This window comes from Ursus americanus, chromosome 1 (assembly GCF_024610735.1).
Source record: "Ursus americanus isolate L20-20 chromosome 1, mUrsAme1.1.p, whole genome shotgun sequence".
In the NCBI taxonomy this organism is placed as follows: domain Eukaryota; kingdom Metazoa; phylum Chordata; class Mammalia; order Carnivora; family Ursidae; genus Ursus; species Ursus americanus.
In genome coordinates this window covers 107,782,283-107,805,301 of record NC_142127.1, presented here as the reverse complement: position 1 = coordinate 107,805,301, position 23,019 = coordinate 107,782,283, and the positions used below count along the sequence as shown (strand labels likewise).

At 55.7% G+C, this 23,019-nt stretch overlaps 1 protein-coding gene across 1 annotated transcript in view; it reads left to right on the top strand.

Annotated features, from left to right (window-relative positions):
• The window catches only part of LOC123791218 (contactin-associated protein-like 4), a 133,872-nt gene that overhangs the window by 60,093 nt on the left and 50,760 nt on the right, over window positions 1-23,019 (top strand). The window contains exons 4-10 of the mRNA XM_087865191.1: window positions 3,259-3,406; window positions 10,941-11,144; window positions 11,749-11,930; window positions 13,174-13,317; window positions 14,146-14,410; window positions 17,902-18,051; window positions 19,546-19,717. Coding sequence (XP_087721317.1) covers window positions 3,259-3,406; window positions 10,941-11,144; window positions 11,749-11,930; window positions 13,174-13,317; window positions 14,146-14,410; window positions 17,902-18,051; window positions 19,546-19,717 — 1,265 coding nt within the window. The remainder of the gene's footprint in view (window positions 1-3,258; window positions 3,407-10,940; window positions 11,145-11,748; window positions 11,931-13,173; window positions 13,318-14,145; window positions 14,411-17,901; window positions 18,052-19,545; window positions 19,718-23,019) is intronic.

Here is a 23,019-nt window from a genome sequence, read left to right as displayed (position 1 = left end):
CTCTCTTCACCAAGTGACCAAAATTAATGTCATCGGGGGGGGACCACCGAGACCATGTCCCTGAGGGTCACAATAAAGAAGGCAGCATCTCCGTGCCATATCCTTACCCAGAATGCGTGGCTGACGTTCATCACGGAAGGCAGCTGGACAAACTCAGCCCGGCCGTGCTCTGCAAGTCCCTGGACCAGGCTCTTCAACGATGGGGAAGCCAAGAACCAACATCACCAGGTGGAAGTCCTGTACCAATGGGGGAAATCTAAATGTGGGCAAATCCTAGATGTTATTGTGGGATTAGTGTCCAACGGTATTCTAGTTGTTCTGGAGCAGGTCTGTCTTTCTAGGAGACACACTGAGCTTTGGATAAAGAGTTACGATACTTACAACTCCTTTTCAAATGGTTCGACCACAGATAATCACCTGTGTGAATGCCTGCAGGTGTGTGAGCGAACGGCAACCCCATGCGCACACATCTGTGCGTGTGCACGTGTGTGCACCTGCTAAGGAGAGAGTAAGTTGTGGGATTGCTGCAGGATGGGGTCTGGACCTTCTGGAGGAGCCTTTGGAGCAGGCCCCAGGTGGAGGGAGGCGGGACGCTCAGCCGTCCCTGCTGCCAGCGCAGGGAACGTGTTAGGAGCTCCAGGAGGCGTGGGCCTTCGGGTGAACACTCCGTGTGGAGCCCCCAGGGCCAGAGCGGGGGCTTCTGACCCTGCGGAGCCAGGTGGGGCTGCGGCACTCCTCACCCAAGGTGCTGACCTGCTCCCAGGATCAGAGCTGCAGCAATTGCATCAGAAGGCTTGTCAGTTGTGGTTCTTTCCAAAATGCAAGTTTAAATTTCCACCTAGAAAAACTACTAGACATTTGACTGTTTTTTAAAATAGTGGGATCTGGAGTGTTCTTTGCTGGCTGAGCTGGAGGCCTGTGTGCAGGGGCCAAATGGGCAGGCAACTGAGTCTGACAAGAGGCCCCATTCAAGTCTGGACCCTCGTTAGACGACTGCGGTGACCACGGACTGGACCCTCGTTAGACGACCGCGGTGACCACGGACTGGACTCTGGTTAGACGACCGCGGTGACCACGGACTGGACTCTGGTTAGACGACCGCGGTGACCACGGACTGGACTCTGGTTAGACGACCGCGGTGACCACGGACTGGACTCTGGTTAGACGACTGCGGTGACCACGGACTGGACCCTCGTTAGACGACCGCGGTGACCACGGACTGGACTCTGGTTAGACGACCGTGGTGACCACGGACTGGACCCTCGTTAGACGACCGCGGTGACCACGGACTGGACCCTCGTTAGACGACCGCGGTGACCACGGACTGGACTCTGGTTAGACGACCGCGGTGACCACGGACTGGACTCTGGTTAGACGACCGCGGTGACCACGGACTGGACTCTGGTTAGACGACCGTGGTGACCACGGACTGGACTCTCGTTAGACGACCGCGGTGACCACGGACTGGACCCTCGTTAGACGACCGTGGTGACCACGGACTGGACCCTCGTTAGACGACCGCGGTGACCACGGACTGGACTCTGGTTAGACGACCGCGGTGACCACGGACTGGACCCTCGTTAGACGACCGCGGTGACCACGGACTGGACCCTCGTTAGACGACCGCGGTGACCACGGACTGGACTCTGGTTAGACGACCGCGGTGACCACGGACTGGACTCTGGTTAGACGACCGCGGTGACCACGGACTGGACTCTCGTTAGACGACCGCGGTGACCACGGACTGGACTCTGGTTAGACAACCGCGGTGACCACGGACTGGACTCTCGTTAGACGACCGCGGTGACCACGGACTGGACTCTGGTTAGACGACCGTGGTGACCACGGACTGGACTCTCGTTAGACGACCGCGGTGACCACGGACTGGACCCTCGTTAGACGACCGCGGTGACCACGGACTGGACTCTGGTTAGATGACCGCAGTGACCACAAGAGTAGCATTCCTATTTGAAATTTTAATGTTAAATTCATGTTATTTTAATGGAGCTTTTATACACAATTATGTAATTGAATTACATTCTGCATTATTAACAAAACCTAAGTAGGAAGTTGAAGGCCCCCCTTAGAATGATTCTAGGGGTTGGTAAAAACCATAAGACTGATCACACCAATGAGGCATTCCCATAAAACGTATTTTCCTGCTTTTTGATGAAGATGAACAGAATTAAATCTTCATTTTCTTCACTAAGCTATTTTTCTTATTTAGCTAAAAGTAAATTATTTACACTGTAATTGATATCGTTACTTTTAAAATGGAAAGTCGGTTGTGACAGTTTGCCTTGGTTCACACCCACCCACGGTGATGAGGGTCACTGAGCGATGTCTTGGCCAAGAGCACCCACCCTGGACACACACGTGTGTGTGGACACGTGCTCACACGTTTGACACAGATATGTGTGCGTTCTCACACACATGCACACACAACACAGACACGTGTTCACACGCATGCACGCACAGACACACCCACACTGACACACATACACTCTCACCAGGTTTGGTCAGTCCCAGGGGCACCCACTGAGCCCTTGGCGGGGGGGGGGGGGGGGGCGCGTGCAGACAAAGCCCCCCTCCCGAGGTTTGCTCTTTACAGACGGTGTCCCCCAACGTGTGCCCTGACAGGTCTGCGGGGTCTATGGGTCCGTTGGTCTTATCCCCACAGATCCTTCCTGTCTGTGGGGCAGGCTGAAACACTGAGCACGAGGGGCTCGTCTTGGCCCCGCACCCCACAGCAGGGCCAGGGCCCAGGGAGGCCAGGGCAGCAGGAAGGGGAGCGAGAGACTGCTCCAGAGCCGTGCAAGGATGCGGCATGTCCCCTCTCCCCCCGACCCGGCCTCTGAGCCATGCGAGGACGCGGCACGTCACCGCGTCCCCTGACCTGCCCCTCGGTGCAAACTCACAGGGGTTTGAGGGCGAGAGTCTCCCAGGACTGCTAAGGTCGTGCGTGGAGTCTGCACTTCATGTGTTTGCCCACGGTGTGTGCTCAGAGCCCGTCTCCCACCTGAGTCCAGTGCCATGTGCATGGGTGACGGCCACACCGGCCAGGACAGGTGTGTCCTCCTCAGTGCCTGCAAGCCCCTGCCCCTGTTGGCCGGCAGAAGGTTCCAGATCCCCAGCCTCTGCTGGGGTGTTGGTTTGTCTGGGGGTGGAGAGAAGGCGGGTCGGGAAAGAAGAGAGAAGAGAAGGTCACCCCAGGAGCAGGGGACCCCCCACAGGCACTGAGGCCTTGCTCTCTTGCAGGGCTTTCCTGGGAACGCCAACGCGGACAGCGTGGTGCGCCACCGGCTGCGGCCGCCCATGGAAGCCAGGCACCTGCGCTTCCTCCCCTCCGCCTGGAACCGCGACGGCCGCATCGGGATGCGCGTGGAGGTGTACGGATGCCCATTCCGTAAGTGCAGGCGCGGCAAGTGGCTCCTGTCTTGGTTCGCGGGGTCCTTGGCCCAAATTCAGAGACTGTTGGAGGCTTTTCTCAAATTCCTTAACTAGGACATGGATTCTCCTTTGTATTGTTGTAAAACTGGAGATGAAGCCATCAGATTGTTCTTGGATCTTCTGACTAAGTGTCTGCCCCTCTCTCCCTTCCCTGTCTCTACCTCTCTGTCTCTGCTGTCTCTGTCTCAGCCTCTGTCCCGCTGTCTCTGTCTGTCTCTCTGTCTCCTTCTCTGTCTCTGTCTCTGTCCCTCTCTGTCTCTGTCCCTCTGTCTTTGTCTCTCTGTCTCTGTCCCTCTGTCTGTCTCTGTTCCTTTGTCTCTGTCTCTGCCTCTGTGTCTCTCATTCTCTCTGTCTCTCTCCCTCTGTCTCTGTCTGTCTGTCTCTGTCTCTATGTCTCCCTCTCTGTCTCTGCCTCTCCGTCTCTCATTCTGTCTCCCTGTCTCTGTCTCTGCCCATCTCTGCCTCTCTGTCTCTCATTCAGTCTCCCTGTCTCTGTCCCTCTGTCTCTCTGTCTCCCTGTCTCTCTCTCTGTCTCTGGACACACAGTGATGTCACCAGCCCAAGGCTCGAGGGGGGTGGGCTTGACTGTCAGCGACATTGAACAGGGGCCGCCCCCGCACTCGCTGACCGTGTGACAGTTGCCAGGACTTGCTGTGAGGGAGGGTTTGCCGTGGAAGGTGGGTCTGCTGTCTGTTAGGAGGAGACACTCAGGATGGCACAAAGGAGGCGGGGTGGGAGGGTGGGTGGGGGGCCAGCTGATCGGCTCCAGGAGGCAGGTTTGCGGCCATGGGGGGTCAGGGGAGTCCCAGGGTCGCCAGAGTGGGGGTCCAGCCCGCGGGCTGCATGGACCAGCACTGCCAGCCCCACACGGGGACCCGAGGGACCCCCTGTGCCGAGACTTCATCTCCACATTCCTCCTGCTCCGTCCGTGTCCTCACACTGGATACCCAGACCACGAGGGCTCCCTCGGGCAAGGGCCCTGCCGCTAGCTGTCCCCTTGGGGAACGGGCTCTGATGAGTCTGTGCCAGGACTCCTATGGCCGTGGCAGACAGTGCCCCGGGACCGTCCCTCCCAGAGGTGTGGCTACGGCCCTCCCAGTGGGACCAGCAGCAGCCCTGAAGTCCACGCAGCCACGCTGCTGGGAGGGGTGCATGAAAACCCAGCAGGTAATCTGTCACCGCCGCTTGGAAAACAGGCTGGTGCCTCCTTGGACACACGCGGAACACACCGCCTTTCCATCAGCGCCCACGAGCGACGCAGTGCGTGCTCTGGTGTTGGAAATGGCAGGAGAGCGCAGGTCCCCTCAGCATGCTGCTCGGGAGATGCGGGCTGTGCCCCTCGGCCCTGCTGCCCTCACGTCCACCTGTTCACATGCAGCGGCCCTGCCTGCAGACCACGGAGGAATCCCACCCTTCCCACCGCACATCCCTCCGCGGCCACCACGTGCAGTGCTCCTGGACGGGCCGTGGTGTCTCTCGCACACCCGGTTTCCACACCCCCACCTTTGCAGTTGGCCACGTGAGCTGTGGGCAGAGCCGGCGTTGTCCGGTCTCCGTGGCACCCTGCCCTTTCTTTGCTCGCAGTTGGAAGCAGCACACAGGAGCCCATTGAGACGATGAGCGAAGATGCTGGGGCTCACGGCCGGGGGCCGGTGACGGGCTGTGCAGGGACAATCACCAGGAGGACACGTGGGGTCGGGGCGCTCTCTCCGTGCACTCGGCACATTCTTGCTGCAGCTGGACCGAGGGCGGGCTGAGGACGGCCTTGCGGGCTGCACACGGGCCAGGAGGGTCTTTCCGGCAGGCTTCCAGGGCACAGCTTGGCCACCTCAAGTCTCCTTCCAAGGCTCATCGACATCCACCTGCGCCTCCCCACACCTTACAGGGCGATGCTCCGGGACCCTCATCTGCCTGAAACCGGAGCCATCTCTCCAGCCGTCTCCAGCTGCTGTCTCTTCACCTGCATTCTCTCTCTCACCGGGTGGATGCCCCAGGTTCCCCCTCCAGGGGACCCAGGGCTGCTCACACCCAGCCAGCCCCACAACCCCTCCTTCCCAGCGCACTCTGAATCCTCGTCATCCTTGGCTCCGACCCTGGTCCGGGTCCTGCCACCACCCTCCACCTAGAGGGCCACAGCAGTTCCAGCAGCTTCTTAGTAGGCACAGTGTGGCCTTGGGCCTCCCCATGGTGCATAGGGGCCCCAGGGATGCTCCTCTCTGCAGCCGGGTAGGGCCCTGGTTCCCCCTGCCCTTCCTCCGACCCACCTGTCTGTCTGAGCCCACCCACCCCAGGCAGCTGCCAGAGAAGTGCTTACTCCCCAGGCAGCCACCGTCACTCTATTTTGGCTCTCTGAAAGCACCAGTATGTCTGCAGTCACCACAGGACCTTTGCACAGACGGTCCCCAAGCCTGCAACTGTCAGCCTTCATCCCTTCTTTGAGGACACATATTTTTCAAGGTGTACCATACATGTGGGAAAGTGCGCAAATCTAAGGGCACGGTTCTCAGTCTTCCAAGAGCCTCTCATTCCCCTTCCTCCCCGGCACTCTCCCTTCACCCTGATGCCTCTCTACACCATGGGCTAGCATCTCCTCTTTCTAGCTCTCTGCACGGAACACTCCTGGGTGTGTCGCTGGTGCCTGGCTTCCTTCACCCACCCTCCACTGCCATGCCCCGGAGTCTGGATCAACCACCACGTCTCCACCTCCACAACTTCCCTGCACACCCTGGCCAGGCTGGTGTCGTGCTGACAGGCTCCCATGGCAACCTGCTCTGTCCCCATGGCAACCGCACCATCCTGGCGCCTTGTGGTAACTGTTCATTCGTCTGTCAGTAGGGTACACGGATGAAAAGCAAATGCACTGTCAGGTGTGCAGCAGGCGGGCCACAAGGCCACCAGGAAAGCATCTGCTCCTCATGCATGGTGTCTGAGACTGGCTAGGAGTCTGATGTTCAGCATGGAGCAAATGCCAAGGCTTCCAGGGCTTAGGGTTGTCCAGTTAAATGCATACCACTTGAGGGGCAAGGTGGGCGAGCCCATGCCGTGCCCCTGAGTTGGTCATTAATCACAGCCGGGAGAGCCTCTGAGAATGAGGGTCCTTCCTGGTGAGCACGGACAGACCTGCTGGCCAGCACAGGGTCTGCTGTGAGCGGCTCCCGCTGAGGGCACATGAAGAGGAAATCAAACGGTGTGGGAGGGAGAAGTACCCACCTTGACAAGACACAAAGCTGATGACATCCTTATGTCACACGAAGGCTTCTGCGTCAGACGGGGGTGCGAGCTGGCAAACAAAGCCAGGGTGTGAGGTCACCATCGCACACACTGTGCTTTCCAATGGCAGCCTGGTCGAGCCCAGAGTTATTACCACCACTAGGAACAGCGGGAGCATGCTGACTCCATGCAAACCAGTCTGGAAGTGGACGTGTGGGCCCTTTCCAGCGGACCAGAGGCATCGCGATCCTCACAGAGGACGGGATTAGTGCTCTGCCTGCCCCAGAGCTGCTGGGGGGTACTCTGGCCAGGAGACTTGGAGTAGTTCTCAACCCTTACCCACAGGAACCCTGGAAAGGGTTTTTTGGGTCCGGGACCCTCCATGAACAGAATTGCATCTAAACACCGTATATGAGTTTCCTGGTGTGCTTGCCTAAGTGTGTGTGCACATGCTCATGTGTGCCCCTGTGTTTTTGTACATGTGTGCTCCTGTGTTCCTTGTGTGCACGCTCGTGTGCATGCCTGTGCTTGTGTACACGTGTGCTCACATGTTCCTGTGTGCGTGTACATGTATGTGCCTGTGTTTGCGCACATGTGTGCTAACATGTTCCTGTGTGTATGCATGCTCGTGTGCATGCCTGTGTTTGTGTACACGTGTGCTCACACGTTCTTGTGTGTGCGTGCACATGTATGTGCCGGTGTTTGCACACACGTGTGTGCTAACATGTTCCTGTGTGTGCATGCTCATGTGCATGCCTGTGTCTGTGTACATGTGTGCTCACACGTTCCTGTGTGCATGTGCACGTATGTGCCTGTGTTTGTGCACATGTGTGTGCTAACGTGTTCCTGTGTGTGCATGCTCATGTGCATGCCTGTGTCTGTGCACATGTTTGCTCACATGTTATGGTATGCGCACACTCACGTGTGCCTGTGTTTGTGTACATGTGTGTTCATATGGTCTTGTGTGTGCCCGCTCGTGTGTACCTGTGTTTGTGCACATGTGTTCTCACGTGTTCTGATGTGTGTGCACACTCCTGTGTGCCTGTGTTCATGCACATGTTTGTACACATGTGTGCGTCTGTCTGCATGTGTGTCCCTCACTGTTGGAGAGCCTGTGAGAAGGCAGGAGACAGTAATTCTCCAACATGACGTTTCTCAGAGGGTCCTGAGCCGGGTCTGGGGATCCTTCACCCCCTTCTTACTCCTGTCTTCAAAAATCACCACTGTGGACATCTGATAAGCTTGTAAAACACAGAAATAACCAAATACAAAAAAGAAGGTCAGGATGAATTACTAAATGAGACAAATGCAAAACAAACCCTCACTATAGAATTCCCTTCCAACCTGCTCCATGTGTGTTTACAACGCTCACGGCAACAGCAAAGCAGCAAAAGGGACTTCTCTGTGGTTTTAAATTTCCTCCTTTGGTTTTCTGTTACACCAGAGCTTGTGCCAGAAAGCCCTTGTCTGCTGCAGCGCGGCCGTCCGGAAAGGACACGGAGGGCAGGCACTGGGATTGGCCATGCCTGATGCAAGTAGCCGCCCGGGGAGTGGCATGCAGGACAGTAGGGGCAGGAGGGGGCCCGAGGGCGCTGGGTCACGGGTACTGGGTCACAGGCAGGGGTCTGCAGGCCCTGGGTCACAGGTGGGGGTCTGTGGGCTCCTGAGCAAGGCTGGCAGAGACATCTGTGCCCTCACCCAAGGACAGGGAAGACGCACTGTTGGGACGTGGGCGTGAGCAGGCAGCCCCTGAAACGGTCGGGGCCGTGCACCTGGGGGGCCCCTTATTCTGGCCCTTCATCCATGTTTCTCCTCATTCGGAAGAAATCATTGGGCAGATAACACACCTTTTAAACAGAATGAACTATTTATTCATTGTGCACTTGGTAAGTAAATTGTTTCTAGGTACATGAACAAGATGTAAGAAAATAAAACATGAATTTTAAAAAGATATCCTCGTAAGATGGGCAAGAGTCATTTTTAATGGCTTATTTTGCATATGATGCGCCCTTTAAACGACACGCATGTCCCTGTGCAGCGCCCCCAAACAGCGGGCTTTGAGCTGTGGGGTTACCTACATGCAGACATTTTCAGTAAATACGGTAGCGTGCTGTAGGGGTATGACCTCTTCCTTACGACTTCCGTGATGACAGGTGCTGTTCTGGAACTTACTGTGTCGCAGGGATTCAGTAGATAACCACATAACATACAAAGTGCCTGTTAATCGACTTTGTTACAGGTGAGGCTTCTGGTCAGCAGCCATCACTAGTTAAATTTGGGGGGTGGTTGAAGGTTACGTACAGACTTTTGGCTCTGTGGGCATCAGCACCCCAACCCCGTGTTCCTCAAGAGTCTGCTGTACCCTTCATTTTGCCAGACACAAGGTCCGTAAAGAAGTAATGTTATTGTGTTCTCCTGGAGGAAACTGGCCATCAGTTCAACGTGCACACCATCCGCCCTACCCGTGTGGGTCCAGACACGTGGGGGCTGGGACCCGAGGATGGGGGCAAGGTCAAACCGTTATGCTCTGACTCCCCCAATGGCCACTGCTGCTCTGGACGGGCCCCTCCAGGCTTTTCCCTTTGTCCTGTGAGCACACCAATTCCGAGGGGCTAGGTCCTTGCTGGGAGGGTTTTTCTAGGGTAAGTGCTTTCCCCCTCGGAAATGGGCACCCTGGCCAAGCCCCAGGCCTCTGGTGACCCGGCCGCTGTTCCCGCATGTACGTGGAACACAGACACATTCTCTACAGACGCCACGAGCACACGTGCTGGGTGGGCAGGTATGCGCTGTGGGAGCCCCAGCGCAGTGGGACAGACCTCCTGGCATTTGGGCCCAGCAGCCGCAGGCCGCTGAGAAGAGCCACAGGCAGCCGGCTCCTGGGAGAAGGAGCGCTTCATTCTTGACAGCCCCCTTACTGTCTGCCTTGCTGCCCTCAGTGACCCTGAGGTGAGACAGGACATCTCTGGCACAGTCGCCAGGGGTAGGGACAATCCTGCAGAGGGAGTAGGAGTCAGGACAGCCCACTGCCCTGGGAGGCTCCAGTTCCCACAGGTGGATGCGACATGGAAGTCTCCGAGGGCCCTGATAACACAGCAGCGTTCCGAGAGGTCCCACGTGGTCGACACTGACCGTGGTGCCAACAGACAGTAGCCATCCAAACGGTGGTTTTACAGGTGAAGAAAATCTGTCAGGCATGTCAGCACCTGCGGGGAGAAATGTGTCATCTGATGAGCAGGCTGGACACATACTATGTGCCTGTGTGTGCACCCGTGTGTGTCTGTGTACCTTTGTGTGTGCGTGAGTGTGCACCGGTGTGTGTCTGTGTACCTTTGTGTGTGTGTGAGTGTGCACCCGTGTGTCTGTGCACCTGTGTGTGTGCGTGACTGTGCACCGGTGTGTGTCTGTGTACCTTTGTGTGTGTGAGTGTGCACCCGTGTGTACCTGTGTGTGTGTGAGTGTGCACCCGTGTGTGTCTGTGTACCTGTGTGTGTGTGAGTGTGCACCGGTGTGTACCTGTGTGTGTGCACCTGTGTGTACCTGTGTGTGTGCGTGAGTGTACACCCGTGTGTGTCTGTGTACCTGTGTGTGTGTGAGTGTGCACCGGTGTGTACCTGTGTGTGTGAGTGTGCACCTGTGTGTACCTGTGTACCTGTGTGTGCGCGTGAGTGTGCACCCGTGTGTGTCTGTGTGCCTGTGTGTGTGTGAGTGTGCACCGGTGTGTACCTGTGTGTGTGCATGAGTGTACACCCGTGTGTGTCTGTGTACCTGTGTGTGTGTGAGTGTGCACCGGTGTGTACCTGTGTGTGTGAGTGTGCACCTGTGTGTACCTGTGTACCTGTGTGTGCGCGTGAGTGTGCACCCGTGTGTGTCTGTGCACCGGTGTGTGCGTGAGTGTGCACCGGTGTGTGTCTGTGTACCTTTGTGTGTGTGAGAGTGTGCACCTGTGTGTGTCTGTGCACCGGTGTGTGTGCGTGAGTGTGCACCGGTGTGTGTCTGTGTACCTGTGTGTGTGCGTGAGTGTGCACCTGTGTGTGTACCTGTGTGTGTGCGTGAGTGTGCACCGGTGTGTGTCTGTGTACCTTTGTGTGTGTGCACCTGTGTGTGTCTGTGTACCTGTGTGTGTGCGTGAGTGTGCACCGGTGTGTGTCTATGTACCTTTGTGTGTGTGTGAGTGTGCACCTGTGTGTGCCTCTGTGTGTATGTGTGAGGCCCCACACATTTAAAAACATTAATGAGAAGCAAGCTAATACTTAGAACGACTTTTATCATCTTTCCTGCAGGATCAGAGGTGATTGACTTTGATGGAAAAAGTTCCGTGCTTTACAGATTTGTTCAAAGTACCCGGAGTCCCGTGAAAGACACCATTTCTTTGAAATTTAAAACAACACAGAGTGATGGGCTTCTATTCCACAGACGGGGCCGAAGTGGAGATTGCATCACCCTGGAATTAGTGAAAGGGAGGCTCCTTCTGTTCTTCAATTCAGGTAAAGTGATCAGCCAGGGAACTCGGTAATCTGAATTCTCAGATGTAATATGTACTTCAGTATTTTTATACCTGACCTTTTAGCAGACATTATAGCTAAGGGCCTAGACTTACAGATTCTGACTCTCTTTTGCTTAAAAACATATTAGAATGTCATAACTGTGCTGGGAGGGGGTCCCTGGAGCTCCTCGTATCCAGCGAACTCACCTGCGTCACCAGACCCAGGGCTTCCCAACCTCACTTTGCACCAGTGACATTTCGGACCAGATGACTCTTCGTGGGGGCTGCCCTGTGCGTTGGACGGTGTTTACTAACATCCCTGCCCTCGACCCCAGAGGCCAGTAGCACAACTTACACCCACATCCGGACCAGTGTACCGGAGGGGACAAAGGCGCCCCTCAGAGAGCCACTGCCCTGTCCCCATACCAGAGTTCTCAGCGAAGACGGTGCTTCCAAGGGAAGCAAGCGTGCAGGCACCCCAGTAATGAAGGGAAGTGGCCGAGAGCAGCCCTGATGGACGGGGTGTCCCGGGGTCAGATGCAGCCGCTTCACGGAGTTGAGGAAGCTTGGTCTGGCAGGCCCTAACTGCCCGTTTCGCCTGCCAGGCAACGCCGCACCCTCCCCGTCCGGCCCCGACGGCGTGGCTCTGGGCAGTCTGCTGGACGACCAGCACTGGCACTCGGTGCTCTTTGAGCATGCCCGCCAGCTTGTGACCCTCACAGTGGACCGGCACTCGAGACAGTTCCAGGCACAGGGACAGCTGAGTCACATGGACCTGGATCCTGAGGTGCGGAGTCCCCATCGGTCATGACGGGGTGGGGCTTAAATGCAGTGTAGCCCGGACAGAAGGAGGATTCCTGCAGAGAAACGCCCTTTCCTGGCCCGTGTGGTCTGGGCTGAACCGTGAGCCGAAGCGAGCCGCTTCCTGGGCACCCTTTGCAGCCCAGCTCCTCACGCATCCAGTCCTGCTGGGCTGACCTGAGGAACCGGCTGACGTCCCAGCTAGACCCCAAGCTAGCAGCTGGTTCCAATGCCCTGTCTCATCCTTCAGCTTTTAAACACGCCTAACATATTCGCAGCCCTTTGCACACATGTATTTTATGCCATTTTTGTAAGACATTGTCAGGTTCACAAACTATTAAAAGAAGCTAAACACTAAAACAAAACTGTGTTTGGCAAAAACAGACGATGGGCAGTTCTTGTCCTATTTTGCATCATTCACGATTTTATTGCCTAAACTCTATGAGTTGGCAAAAATAACATATTTTATGACAGAGATGAATGTAAATTCCATGCAGAGATGTATAAGCTAGAAGATCATTTTCATTTTCTGCACAGACTTAACTTTTGCACGGGTTTGGGGTTACATGGATCAGATATCCCGGGCCATGGACACACAGATGTGACGCTCCCCTCACCTGACACACCACAGCTGATACAACGGGTCCCCCAAGGAGACCGGTCCATCTAATACATTGCAGACGGGGTGGCTGTCTTGGTCAGCTCCCCGGGACACTAGGATGTGCCCTTGGGAAGAGCTGTAAGGGAAGGTAGCAGCAGGACAGGGAGGGGTTCCTGCGGGGACCCTGGAGGGCACGCTGCTTCCCCCAGCTGCCCGCCAGCACCTGCCAGCATTGGAGAGGCCCATCCCGGGGGCAAGACTTCCCAGCACTTGAAGGTGCCGAGCTGCTGGTGAGCAGAGGACCCGGCACTCTGTTCTGGGTCCCACATCCAGGCCACCCCGCACCTGCTCTCCCATCACGAATATCAGTAGCCCCATCCCTCCGAGGGGCCAGTGAGATGCCGCATCACACGTTTCCCTAATGATCGGTGAAGGAGCGTGGCAGACCCCAGCAGCACGTAGGTCATTTCGGAGTCTCTGTCTTAGAATTCATTTAGAGTAGTGAACACAGCAGCACATGATCATGCCGAATTGAGAACCTGGGCCTCTTCCTGCTGACTCACGAATGTTTACTCAGGTTAATGGGAAACAACTAAAGAATATTATTGATGTCATTTTCCTTTCTAAGATCAGCTTTGGAGGGATTTTAGCACCTGGAAAATCTGTGACATTTCAAAGAAAACACTTCGACGGATGTTTAGAAAATATTAATTTTAATGGAGAGGATATCATTGATTTGGCCAAGAGGCACAGACCACAGATTCTCATCAGGGTAAGAGTCTGCCCGGGGACAGAGGGGTGGGGGGCCTCGGAGGAATGAGGGTCCTCGCGTGCCCCGAGTGACGTTAGGTTAGCGTGACGTGACTCATGTCACAGCCTCGTCGCCTGAGCGGGAGACACAGACCAGAGCGCACATAACTTACAGTAATTGTTTAAATGTGAGATGAAGAATCACGTCTTCCATTAAAACGTAAGATAAGGTCTCTGCTTGTGCTCTCCAGAGTGCAGGGACCAGTTCCCTTAGCCGTGGGGTTTCCTCCACGAGCCGGTGGGAACACGGGCCTTGCCCCCGGGAACCGGTCCCACATCACGTGTAAATACAGCATTTGCCAAGGGGGTTTGGACGCACGCATGGGTCGATAAGCTACATGTTTTCTGTGTCCCTTGGGACGTGATAAGGAGCTTCCATGTGGGGTCTTCGCATCAGAGGCTAAGCCCTGACCTGCCTCCCAGTAGCGGGGTCACGGGAACAAACGTTCAAGCTCTGGGCCCTCATCTCCTGCCTTTGGTCAAAACGCCTGGCTGTGAGCTCTGTCAGTCTGAGCGCACACCCGGAGGGGAATCTTGTCGCAACAGCAGCGCGGGCACCGGGCTTTGTCCTGGCTTCGCCCAGAGGCACCCAAAGCGAGGCCGAGGCTACGTGCACTGGGGCGAGCAGCTGCTGCGGTCTGGGTCTCTGGGGGCTGGGGAGTTGGGTGGGCAGGAGGCCACGCTGGCAGCACCACGCCCTGTGATTCTGGCTGGGGAGACACAGGTGTGGGGGCCATGGCGGGGCTCAGGACACCTCCAGGGCCTCCTCAGATCTGCTTCCTGTCCCCAGGGCAACGCCTCCTTCTCCTGCTCCCAGCCGCAGTCGGTGCCAGTCACGTTTCCAAGCTCCAGGAGCCACTTGGTGCTGCCGGGCACCCTGGCACAGGACGGGGCCTCCATCAGCTTCCAGTTCCGGACGTGGAACCAGGCAGGGCTCCTGCTGTCCAGCTGGCCCCCTCACGGCTCCACGGGCTTTCTCCTCACGCTCAGAGACGGAGCCCTCAGACTGGGGCTGTCCCCATCTCCAGGACAAGCGAGGAGTGACGTCACTGCAGGTAATACGTGTCCCCAGGCTGCAGCCCACACAGCCGTGTCACCCCAGGACCCACGGCCTTTCACACCCTGATTCAAACCTGGAGTCTGTAAGACACTCGAGGTCCTACATCTAGGTACCTGTGCCGATGTCCCCTGGACACGGGCTCCCTGCTGTTCATACCCTTGTGGCACCGGTGTCAGCACCCAAAGCGGCCATAACAGGTGACGCCCTCAGCCTGGCCCAGCCACCTGGGGAAGAGGGAGTGCCTGAGAGTCCCCCACTCCATTCCCGGGGACCCTGCCCTGTCCCCTCCCTGCCGAGCTGACCGGACACCAGGCTCACGTCCCGGGTGCATCTCCCTGTGCGTTTGCTCTCTGGGGAAACATGGCGGCAGGGAGCCCATTCTTGACCCTTGGTGTTGGTGGCGAGCTCGTGCTGTCAGACTTGACGGCACCCGCCAACCTCGCCAAACCCAGTTGTGCGTCTGGAAATGTGGTGGGCCCCCGGAGGAAATACTACGTCCTGGGGACACACCCTCGCCCTCTGCTGACCTGCTCCTGTCCCCAAGCAAGGAGCCGTTCTGGCTGGACGCAAGTTTTGAGGAGGCTAGCGTTCCAAAGCAATGTTCTTGATCATGACAAGTGATGGCGGATGGTCCATGGACTGCGGACAGGAGAGAGGTAGGGCCTGTCCGCTTACTGCTTCCCGCTGGGAAGTCGGCTACCTCTGGGTTTGTGGACTGGCGTCAGATCTGAGAGCCCCGGGCAGAGGTGGAGACAGCACCACAGCCAGGCTTTTGGGGCCAGTGGGGTCTGCACACCTCCTCAGGAAGATCCAGCTGGCCTGTGATGAACCACGTTTCCTCAGGACTTCGAGCGCTGGCCGCCGGGCACTCACCACGGAGCTTTTGCATGGTCAGAAGTGAGGCCACGGAAGGGTATCTGATGTGGCTGGCACAGGAGGTCCCCGTGGGCTCCCCCCTGGAGGGCTACATCCATGTCCGTGAGCACGCTCCTGGACGACCAGGAGCCGTCAGCCTTCCCCTAACCACTGACCCTTATGCTCACGGGCATCCTAGAACCTATGCCAAGATCAGTGCAGCATGAGAAGCAGCAGAGACACCGGGAAGGCAAATACAAAGGAGAGGCACGCGCTCTGTCCTGATAAGTAACAGGCACAAATCAAAGCACTGGGTCCGGTTACACTCATAACTACAGTGAGACAGACCGAATGTGAGCCCAGAACAGACAGCTGAGGTGGGACAAGTCCCCCTGCCCCTTCACGCAGCGACCGTCCCCGGCCCGTTCTCGCACTCACCCCAGGCCTGCGTGCGGCCCCACGAGCAGCATTTGACAACCAGACACTGCTCTGAGCACGGCCACGAGGATCCGGCACAGCAGTCTTGAAGGAGAAGGACGTATTTATTTATGAGTTACAATAAATCAAACTTTTCCGTTGAGAAAGGATGGCTTTTTCCCTTGGTTACCAGACGTTTAAGTTGGTAGTCTGACGTGCATTAAGGTCCCTACCAGGAATCAAAGTGAAATTGTGCCGAATTGGGTCACAATTTGAAAGTGTGTTTGAATACAAGGTAACGTTTTCAGCATGCTTTCCAACTTTGTAAACGTTCATTTAAAATTGTTAACAAATATTACTTCAACCAGTTAGAGGTCAAAAGGATTTCTGCAGGCCACAGGACATTTTCTCACTCTGCCCACCTTGGAATGTCAAACGTGCGGGCCAGCCCACAGGACTGGTGCTGAAATGTTTAACAAAGTGCCTTTTCTAGCTGGCTCTGTGTTTACTCTCTGAACTGAACCTGTCCTTTTCCATTAAAAAAAAATTCAGTGGGGGAAAAAAACCACAGATTTAACAGCAAAATCCAGATACCTGACTTCCAATATGAAACTGGAAATCTGGTAACCCCAAGAGGCCAGTGCCCCTGCACAGGGCCCAGCTGCCAACTCAGCCAGGCCTAGGGACCAGGGGCTCTTGGCTGATGGGGAGAATCAGGGCCATGACCCCATCCATGCCACCAGGGCCTTAGCAGGGGCGGGCTCATGATGTTTGCAACACCCCCTGTGACCTGGGACCAGACAACCCCCAAGACAAGCCCCTCAGACCCTCCTCCACCCAGGGCCCCTCCCACGGGAGGCCCCTGACCTTGCCGTGTAGGGCGGTCAGGGTCACAGCCCCCCACACAGCACTCCATTTGACACGCAGCCTGGAGACGGACAAGTCTGTACGCAGGGAGTTTCCAGTGCCCTATCAGAGGGTATGTGCAGACAGACCTCATGGTGAGTAGGCTGGAACTACGGACTTCCCTTCCCACAGCTTGGCCACCGGTGGTTTGGCCCTTACAGTGTGTCCCCGAAGAGATTCTGACCCTTACCTGGAGGGGGAGAAGTAGCAGGAAAACAGCACCAAACTTCCTTGATCTGTGCCAGAATTTAGAACAGCCAAACTCCCATTTGTTCCCCCCTAAGTAAATCATGGGGAGGTGGCAGGAAGGTGTCCTCTCCAGAAGCTGGAGTGGGCCTGCAGGGACGCGGCTCCTCCACCCCCAGCCCGGGTCCCTGTTCGTGTGGGACTCAAGGGGTTATGTTACTGTTTGAAGCACCATGAGGTCTGTGGTTCACAGGGGTCACTAGCTGATCTTGATTCCCCAGGTGCAGGACTGACTGATGGACAGTGGTTCACAGGGTATCTATCTGATCTTGATTCCCCAGGTGTTGGACTGACTGACGGACAGTGGTTCACAGGGTCTCTATCTGATCTCCATTCCCCAGGTGCTGGGCTGACAGATGGACAGTGGTTTACAGGGTCTCTATCTGATCTCCATTCCCCAGGTGCAGGACTGACCGATGGACAGTGGTTCACAGGGTCTCTCTCTGATCTCCATTCCCCAGGTGTTGGACTGACTGATGGACAGTGGTTCACAGGGTCTCTATCTGATCTCAGTTCCCCAGGTGCTGGGCTGACTGACGGACAGTGGTTCACAGGGTCTCCATCTGATCTCCATTCCCCAGGTGTTGGACTGACTGATGGACAGTGGTTCACAGGGTCTCTAGCTAATCTCGGTTCCCCAGGTGCTGGACTGACTGATGGACAGTGGTTCCCAGGGGTCCCTAGCTGATCTCTATTCCCCAGGTGTGGGACTGACTGATGGACAGTGGCTCACAGGGTCTCTATCTGATCTCTATTCCCCAGGTGCTGGACTGACTGATGGACAGTGGTTCACAGGGTCTCTATCTGATCTCTATTCCCCAGGTGCTGGACTGACTGATGGACAGTGGTTCACAGGGTCTCTAGCTGATCTCCATTCCCCAGGTGCTGGACTGAGAGAAGGACAGTGGTTCACAGCGTCCTTAGCTGATCTTGATTCCCCAGGTGTTGGACTGACTGATGGACAGTGGTTCACAGGGTCTCTATCTGATCTCTATTCCCCAGGTGTGGGACTGAATGATGGGCAGTGGTTCACAGGGTCTCTATCTGATCTCTATTCCCCAGGTGTGGGACTGAATGATGGGCAGTGGCATTCGGTCTCCCTGACAGTCCAGAGGGACCAGCTGAGTGTGGTGGTGGACCAGGCTGGGGCCTTGACGGTTCGCACAGCGCAGCCTCTGGAGACCCATGCAGGCAGTGCCTATCTCTTTGGAGGTGAGTGATGGGGATGGAACCCCACTGGCTGGTGCCCATCGGAACTCCACGTCTCCTGCCCCTGGTTCTGTGGCTGACATGACTTTTCTACTGCATCGTGTGTCTCCGACTCCCCCAGAGCTCACCAGATACGAAGGACTGTACTTTTTCTCAGCAGCTATATTGAGGCATAATGTATGTTAACACGTGAGAGTCCCCTTGTCAGGAGGATGTCCTTTCAGCTGTATTTGTTAGACCCTTAGTGCTTGAGTCACCCCCTTCCAGAGAGGCTCCCCAGTTTCCTTTCCCACTGTCCCTCTGGTACCAGGTGCTGCTTGGGTCACGGGAGTCATTGGTGAGGCTTCTCTGAAAGGGCCCAGTGTGTCAGGCTGGCTCCCAAGGGGCAGCGTCAGCGAGGCCAGTCCTGGCCCCAGGCAGCTCCCAGCCAGCCACTTCGGGGAGACGGGCACCACTGTCCAGCAGTGTTGCTTCTCTGTCCACTTCCCCCCAGACCAGCCTTCTTTGTGGGGTGGCCTCTGGCGCAGCGCTCCGAATTGCCCCCTTAGGTCCGCTAGAGGACCCTGGACGCCCAGTCCCCTCTGCCTAGTGGAATCCTGTGTGGTGCAGTTTCACGCTGAGCACAGAGCCCTGGGCGGCCAGCCGGGAGCCCGTGCACCACCCCCTCCTCCGGGGAGGCCTCACCAGCTCAGAGCACCTGTTCCTGTGGAGCCGTGCCTGTGGCAGGACTTGGGCAGGGGCACAGGTGGCTCTCCAGGGGCACCTTCAAGGCAGAGGCCCCGGGCATGCCCCCAGCAGGCGCACGGCTATGGCTGGTCTGCCTTTGGAAAGAACCGGAGGCCCATTTCCTCCCTCACATAATACCGTTCAAGGCAGGTGTCTGGATGATGGCTTGCTATCACGCAGACCCTCACATTTCATGATACTGAGATTGTATGTATGGCTATATGTTCGACCAAATCACCCATACAGATCTGATTGCTGTAAAAGCAAATACACGTCCCCTACTTGGCGGAGACCAGTCTTCAGCACAGGCCGACTGGGACCAGCTGCCGTGAGCTCCTGCACCTGGGGCCGCGCTGCTTCTGGATGAGCGGCGCGTGTCCCGTCACCGTCTGGCTCAGTATCATCTTGCAAACACCGTGATTTCAGTAATTTGTGCTTACAACGATACAATCTATTGTTTCGTTTCTGATTTTAAATCCATGTACATTTAAGTTGTTTTTGTTGGCGATGCGTAACATAGGAGGAGCGGAAACTTTGTAGCGTGCTTTAGGGACGATTATGCTTCAAGTCGAGCCTGAAGTTGGACTCTAACTTGTTTTCATCTAAATTCCCACTCTGTGCCCCTCATCCCTGCCGACCTAGTGTTCTCTGCCCCCAAGTGGTGCAGGTACAAGGGGGCCCACGTGCCGGGAGCCTGTGACAGGGCCGGCGATGCCGCGGCCTCGGTCCTGACCCCGTGTCTCTCTCGTGTCCCCGCCTCTGAGCAATCAGGGTGCCTTCCTCCCGGCTCCGGGTCTGGCTGCGAGGCGCCACTTGCTGGGTTCCAGGGCTGTCTGAGGCTCATCTCCGTTAACGCCCAAGAGGTGGACCTGATTTCAGTCCAGCGGGGGGTGCTCGGGAACTCCAGCGGCCTGCGCATAGACTCCTGCGGCATTCTGGACAGGTAAGGGCGCTGCTCCCACGCCCCTGGGCTCAGATCTGTGATGGCGGGTCGCAGACACTCACGGTGGGGCGCGTTTCCTCTCCCTCTGGGTCCCTGGATCCCCCCTCGCGCTGCCCTTCCCCCGCTGTCCACGGGGAGTCCGAGAAAGTTGTAACTGTGTAGAACACCTTCTTTGCAATGACAGCATTTGGGTGGAAGGTGCGTGCTCGTCACGGCTGCTCTCACATGGCCGTGAGCTCCTTTACGCCGAACAGGCCGTGCTAACGTTGCTGCAGTGTCCGTGGAGAGAGATCGGCCAGCAGCATTTGCTGGACAGCATGGATCCTGACAATCAAATGCTGAGACCGGAAGCCCATGTGGTCAGGGTGGGGTGTCCGGAGGGTGGGACGCTGAACTGCCCCAGGTCCGCAGGGGCAGTGGGGACGGGCCTGCCCTGGGGACAGGTTGTTAGGAACCAGGAAGGGACGAACAGCTCCCTGAGGACCAGGGGTGACCTCAGAGGTGTCTCGGGGGAGGAGAAATAAATAAAATGTAAGAAGTGGGCAAGGGAGGAAGAACAGTAACGTCACTGTGGCAGGAAGGCCAGGCTCCAACAAGGGGGTGACTTGGGTAGACAGGCTGGCCGGCGCCTTCCTCCTGCAGATGCTAACGTATTTCCGAATGAACGCTACAGTTGAGAAACCCCGTCTTCACCTGCCTGAGCAACTCAGTCCCAATTCACATGCGCCTGATTTCTCTCCTCTCAGCTTAGTCCCGTCTCAGGCCGTGTTGTATAATAGTCAGAACTCACAAAACTCGTTATCACCTGCAATCCTCCAAATAAGCGCGGGACACCAGGGATCTGGGGGCTCAGTCAGCTGAGCATCTGACTCTTGGTTTTGGCTCAGGTCGGGGTCTCAGGGTCAGGCTCCACACTCAGGGGGGAGTCTGCTTGAGACTCTCCCCCCCCTCCTTTCTCCAAAATAAATAAATAAATGTTTTAAAAAAATAACAGCAGCCCACATCCCCACCAGTGGAGTCACTCACTCCCAGACGTGGTTTCCCCAAGTGCTCATTCCATTAACTGTGGGTGGAGCGACCCTTGTCTGGCGGAGGGAGACTGCAGCCAGTACACCTGCGGCTCCATTTCTGGGTTTCCAGACCTTCAGGGGAAACGGCCGCATCACGTGTAGGGCACAGTCGCCCAGCGCACCTGGCTTGTGGGGCTCGCACACCCGCAGACCCGCACTGGGCAGAGGGGCTGCTGGGGGCACGGCCGTCGGCAGGAGGGTGGCCTGGGGGCGGCTGGATGTTCCGGCGTCCCTGATGTGTTCACTTGCACATAGTATCGCCGGACAGGGTTCTGTTCTGGTACCTCTTCTGCTCTGAAAGCCTCTCTTGCATCACCTTTACGTACTGACTGGAAAAGGTGGAAACAACTGTGTGTGAAGCCATCCGGCCACGTGTGTGTGAACCGTGTTTTCTTGTTGGCCGCGGTCCCTGCTGACGTGGAAGACCACAGTTTGCCTCTTCGTTTCCAGCTTGATGGACTTTTGGGTTCTGTCCAGTTTGGACTGTGACCGCGAAGCTGCCGTGAGTTTCGGGTACAAGTCCTTCTGAGGTCCACTCCACTGTCCTTGAGCAAATAGCGGAGGGGAGTGGCCGGACAGTGTGGCAGACAGGTCCAGGTTTGGGGATGCCGCCACCCTTGTCCAAGGTGACGGTGCCGCGTCCAGCCCCCAGCAGCGCAGGGCACTCCCGCTCCCTCCACGTCCCTGCCAACTCTCGCTGTGGTCAGTTTTCCATGCGCAGCCTTGACAAGGGGCGCGCGGCTGCCTCCCCGGGGTCTGTGCCTACTGCCTGGCCTCGTGAAGCACTTACCTGGAGAAACGTCTCCTCAAGTCCTTTGCATGCTTTTTAGAGTTTGTGTTCTCACTGAGTTTCGGGGCCCCTTTATCACATGTGTGCTGTGTAAATGCTCTTTCTCAGCTTTGTTTTCTAATTCTCTGAATTTTTGTGTTCTTTTGAAGAACACAAGCTCTTGATTTTGACAAAGTCAAATGTACCCTTTTTTTCTCTTTTATAGATCATGCCTTTGATATCTTACTTGAAAAGTCTTTGAGGGGCTCCTGGCTGGCTCAGTCTTGATCTCGGGGTTGGGACTTGTAGCCCCCCATGGGTGTAGAGATTACTCACATAAATAAAACTTTAAAACAATATAAAAGAAGTCTGACTAATCTGAGGTTGCAAGGATTTTCTGCTCTGTTTATGCTAGAGTTTTAGATTTAATTTATATCTGATAAATTTTGAATATTTTTTGATATTTGGTGCAAGATAAGCAGGGTTTTTTGTTTGTTTTGCATATAAATACCCGGCACCATTGGATGAAAAGGTGACCCTTCCTCCCTTTCACTGTCTTTGTGTCTTTGTGGAAACCCAGCTGTGACCTACTTGGGCCCCTGTCTGGGCTCCTTATTCAGTTTCTTTGATCTATTTATCTATCTTTCTGCCAATTCCACGTGTCCGTGGTTATAGTTACTTTATAATAATTATTGGAATCGGATGTTTTTGCCCCCCTAAATTTGTTTTGTTTTTCAAAATTGTTTTCGTTGTATTACATCTTTGAATTTTCATAGGAATTTTGGAACTGGCTTGTGAATTTCTTGTAAGAATCCTGCTAGGAATTTGATTAGGACTTTGTTCAATCTGTATATCAGTTGGGGCGAGTTAATCCCTCCCTGTGCAGTACGAGAACCTAAAAACGTCTTTTCCGTCTTCCCTCCAGCTTTCGTGATTTTGTTGCCAAACTTTTTATTGACTCTCACTATAGGCCCTTCCCTGCATCTTGTTTTATTTCTGCTTAAACAGTTGATTCTCTTTTAACAGAATTTAAATACTAATCATAATCTTAGGCCATTCTCATCTGTCTGAGGTTGCCGTTGGCATTTGCCTCTCAGGTTCTTAGTGAATTCTTTCAACACCGGGATTGTCCTGATGGAATGAACAAGCAGATTCTCTCCCTTTATTTCGTGACAGTTAAAATCCCAAAATTCTCTCCAAAACTTCCAATCTGAAAACAGGAAAAATGGACCCAGCCAACAGATGGTGAAATGCAGGTCAGTTAGAAAATAGCGTATTTGCTGTGGAGTGGGAAATTTAGTCTCGAGTTTCCTGCTAAACTGGAAGCATGTTTTTTAGGGTCTGGAAACAGCAAGCACCACCCCGTCTGTAATCTGCGTGTCTGGTCCATCACTGGTTTCGCTGCCCTTGCTACTGGCTTCAGGTGTTGGTGAACCCCCTCGTCCTACGGGCATGTACCAAAG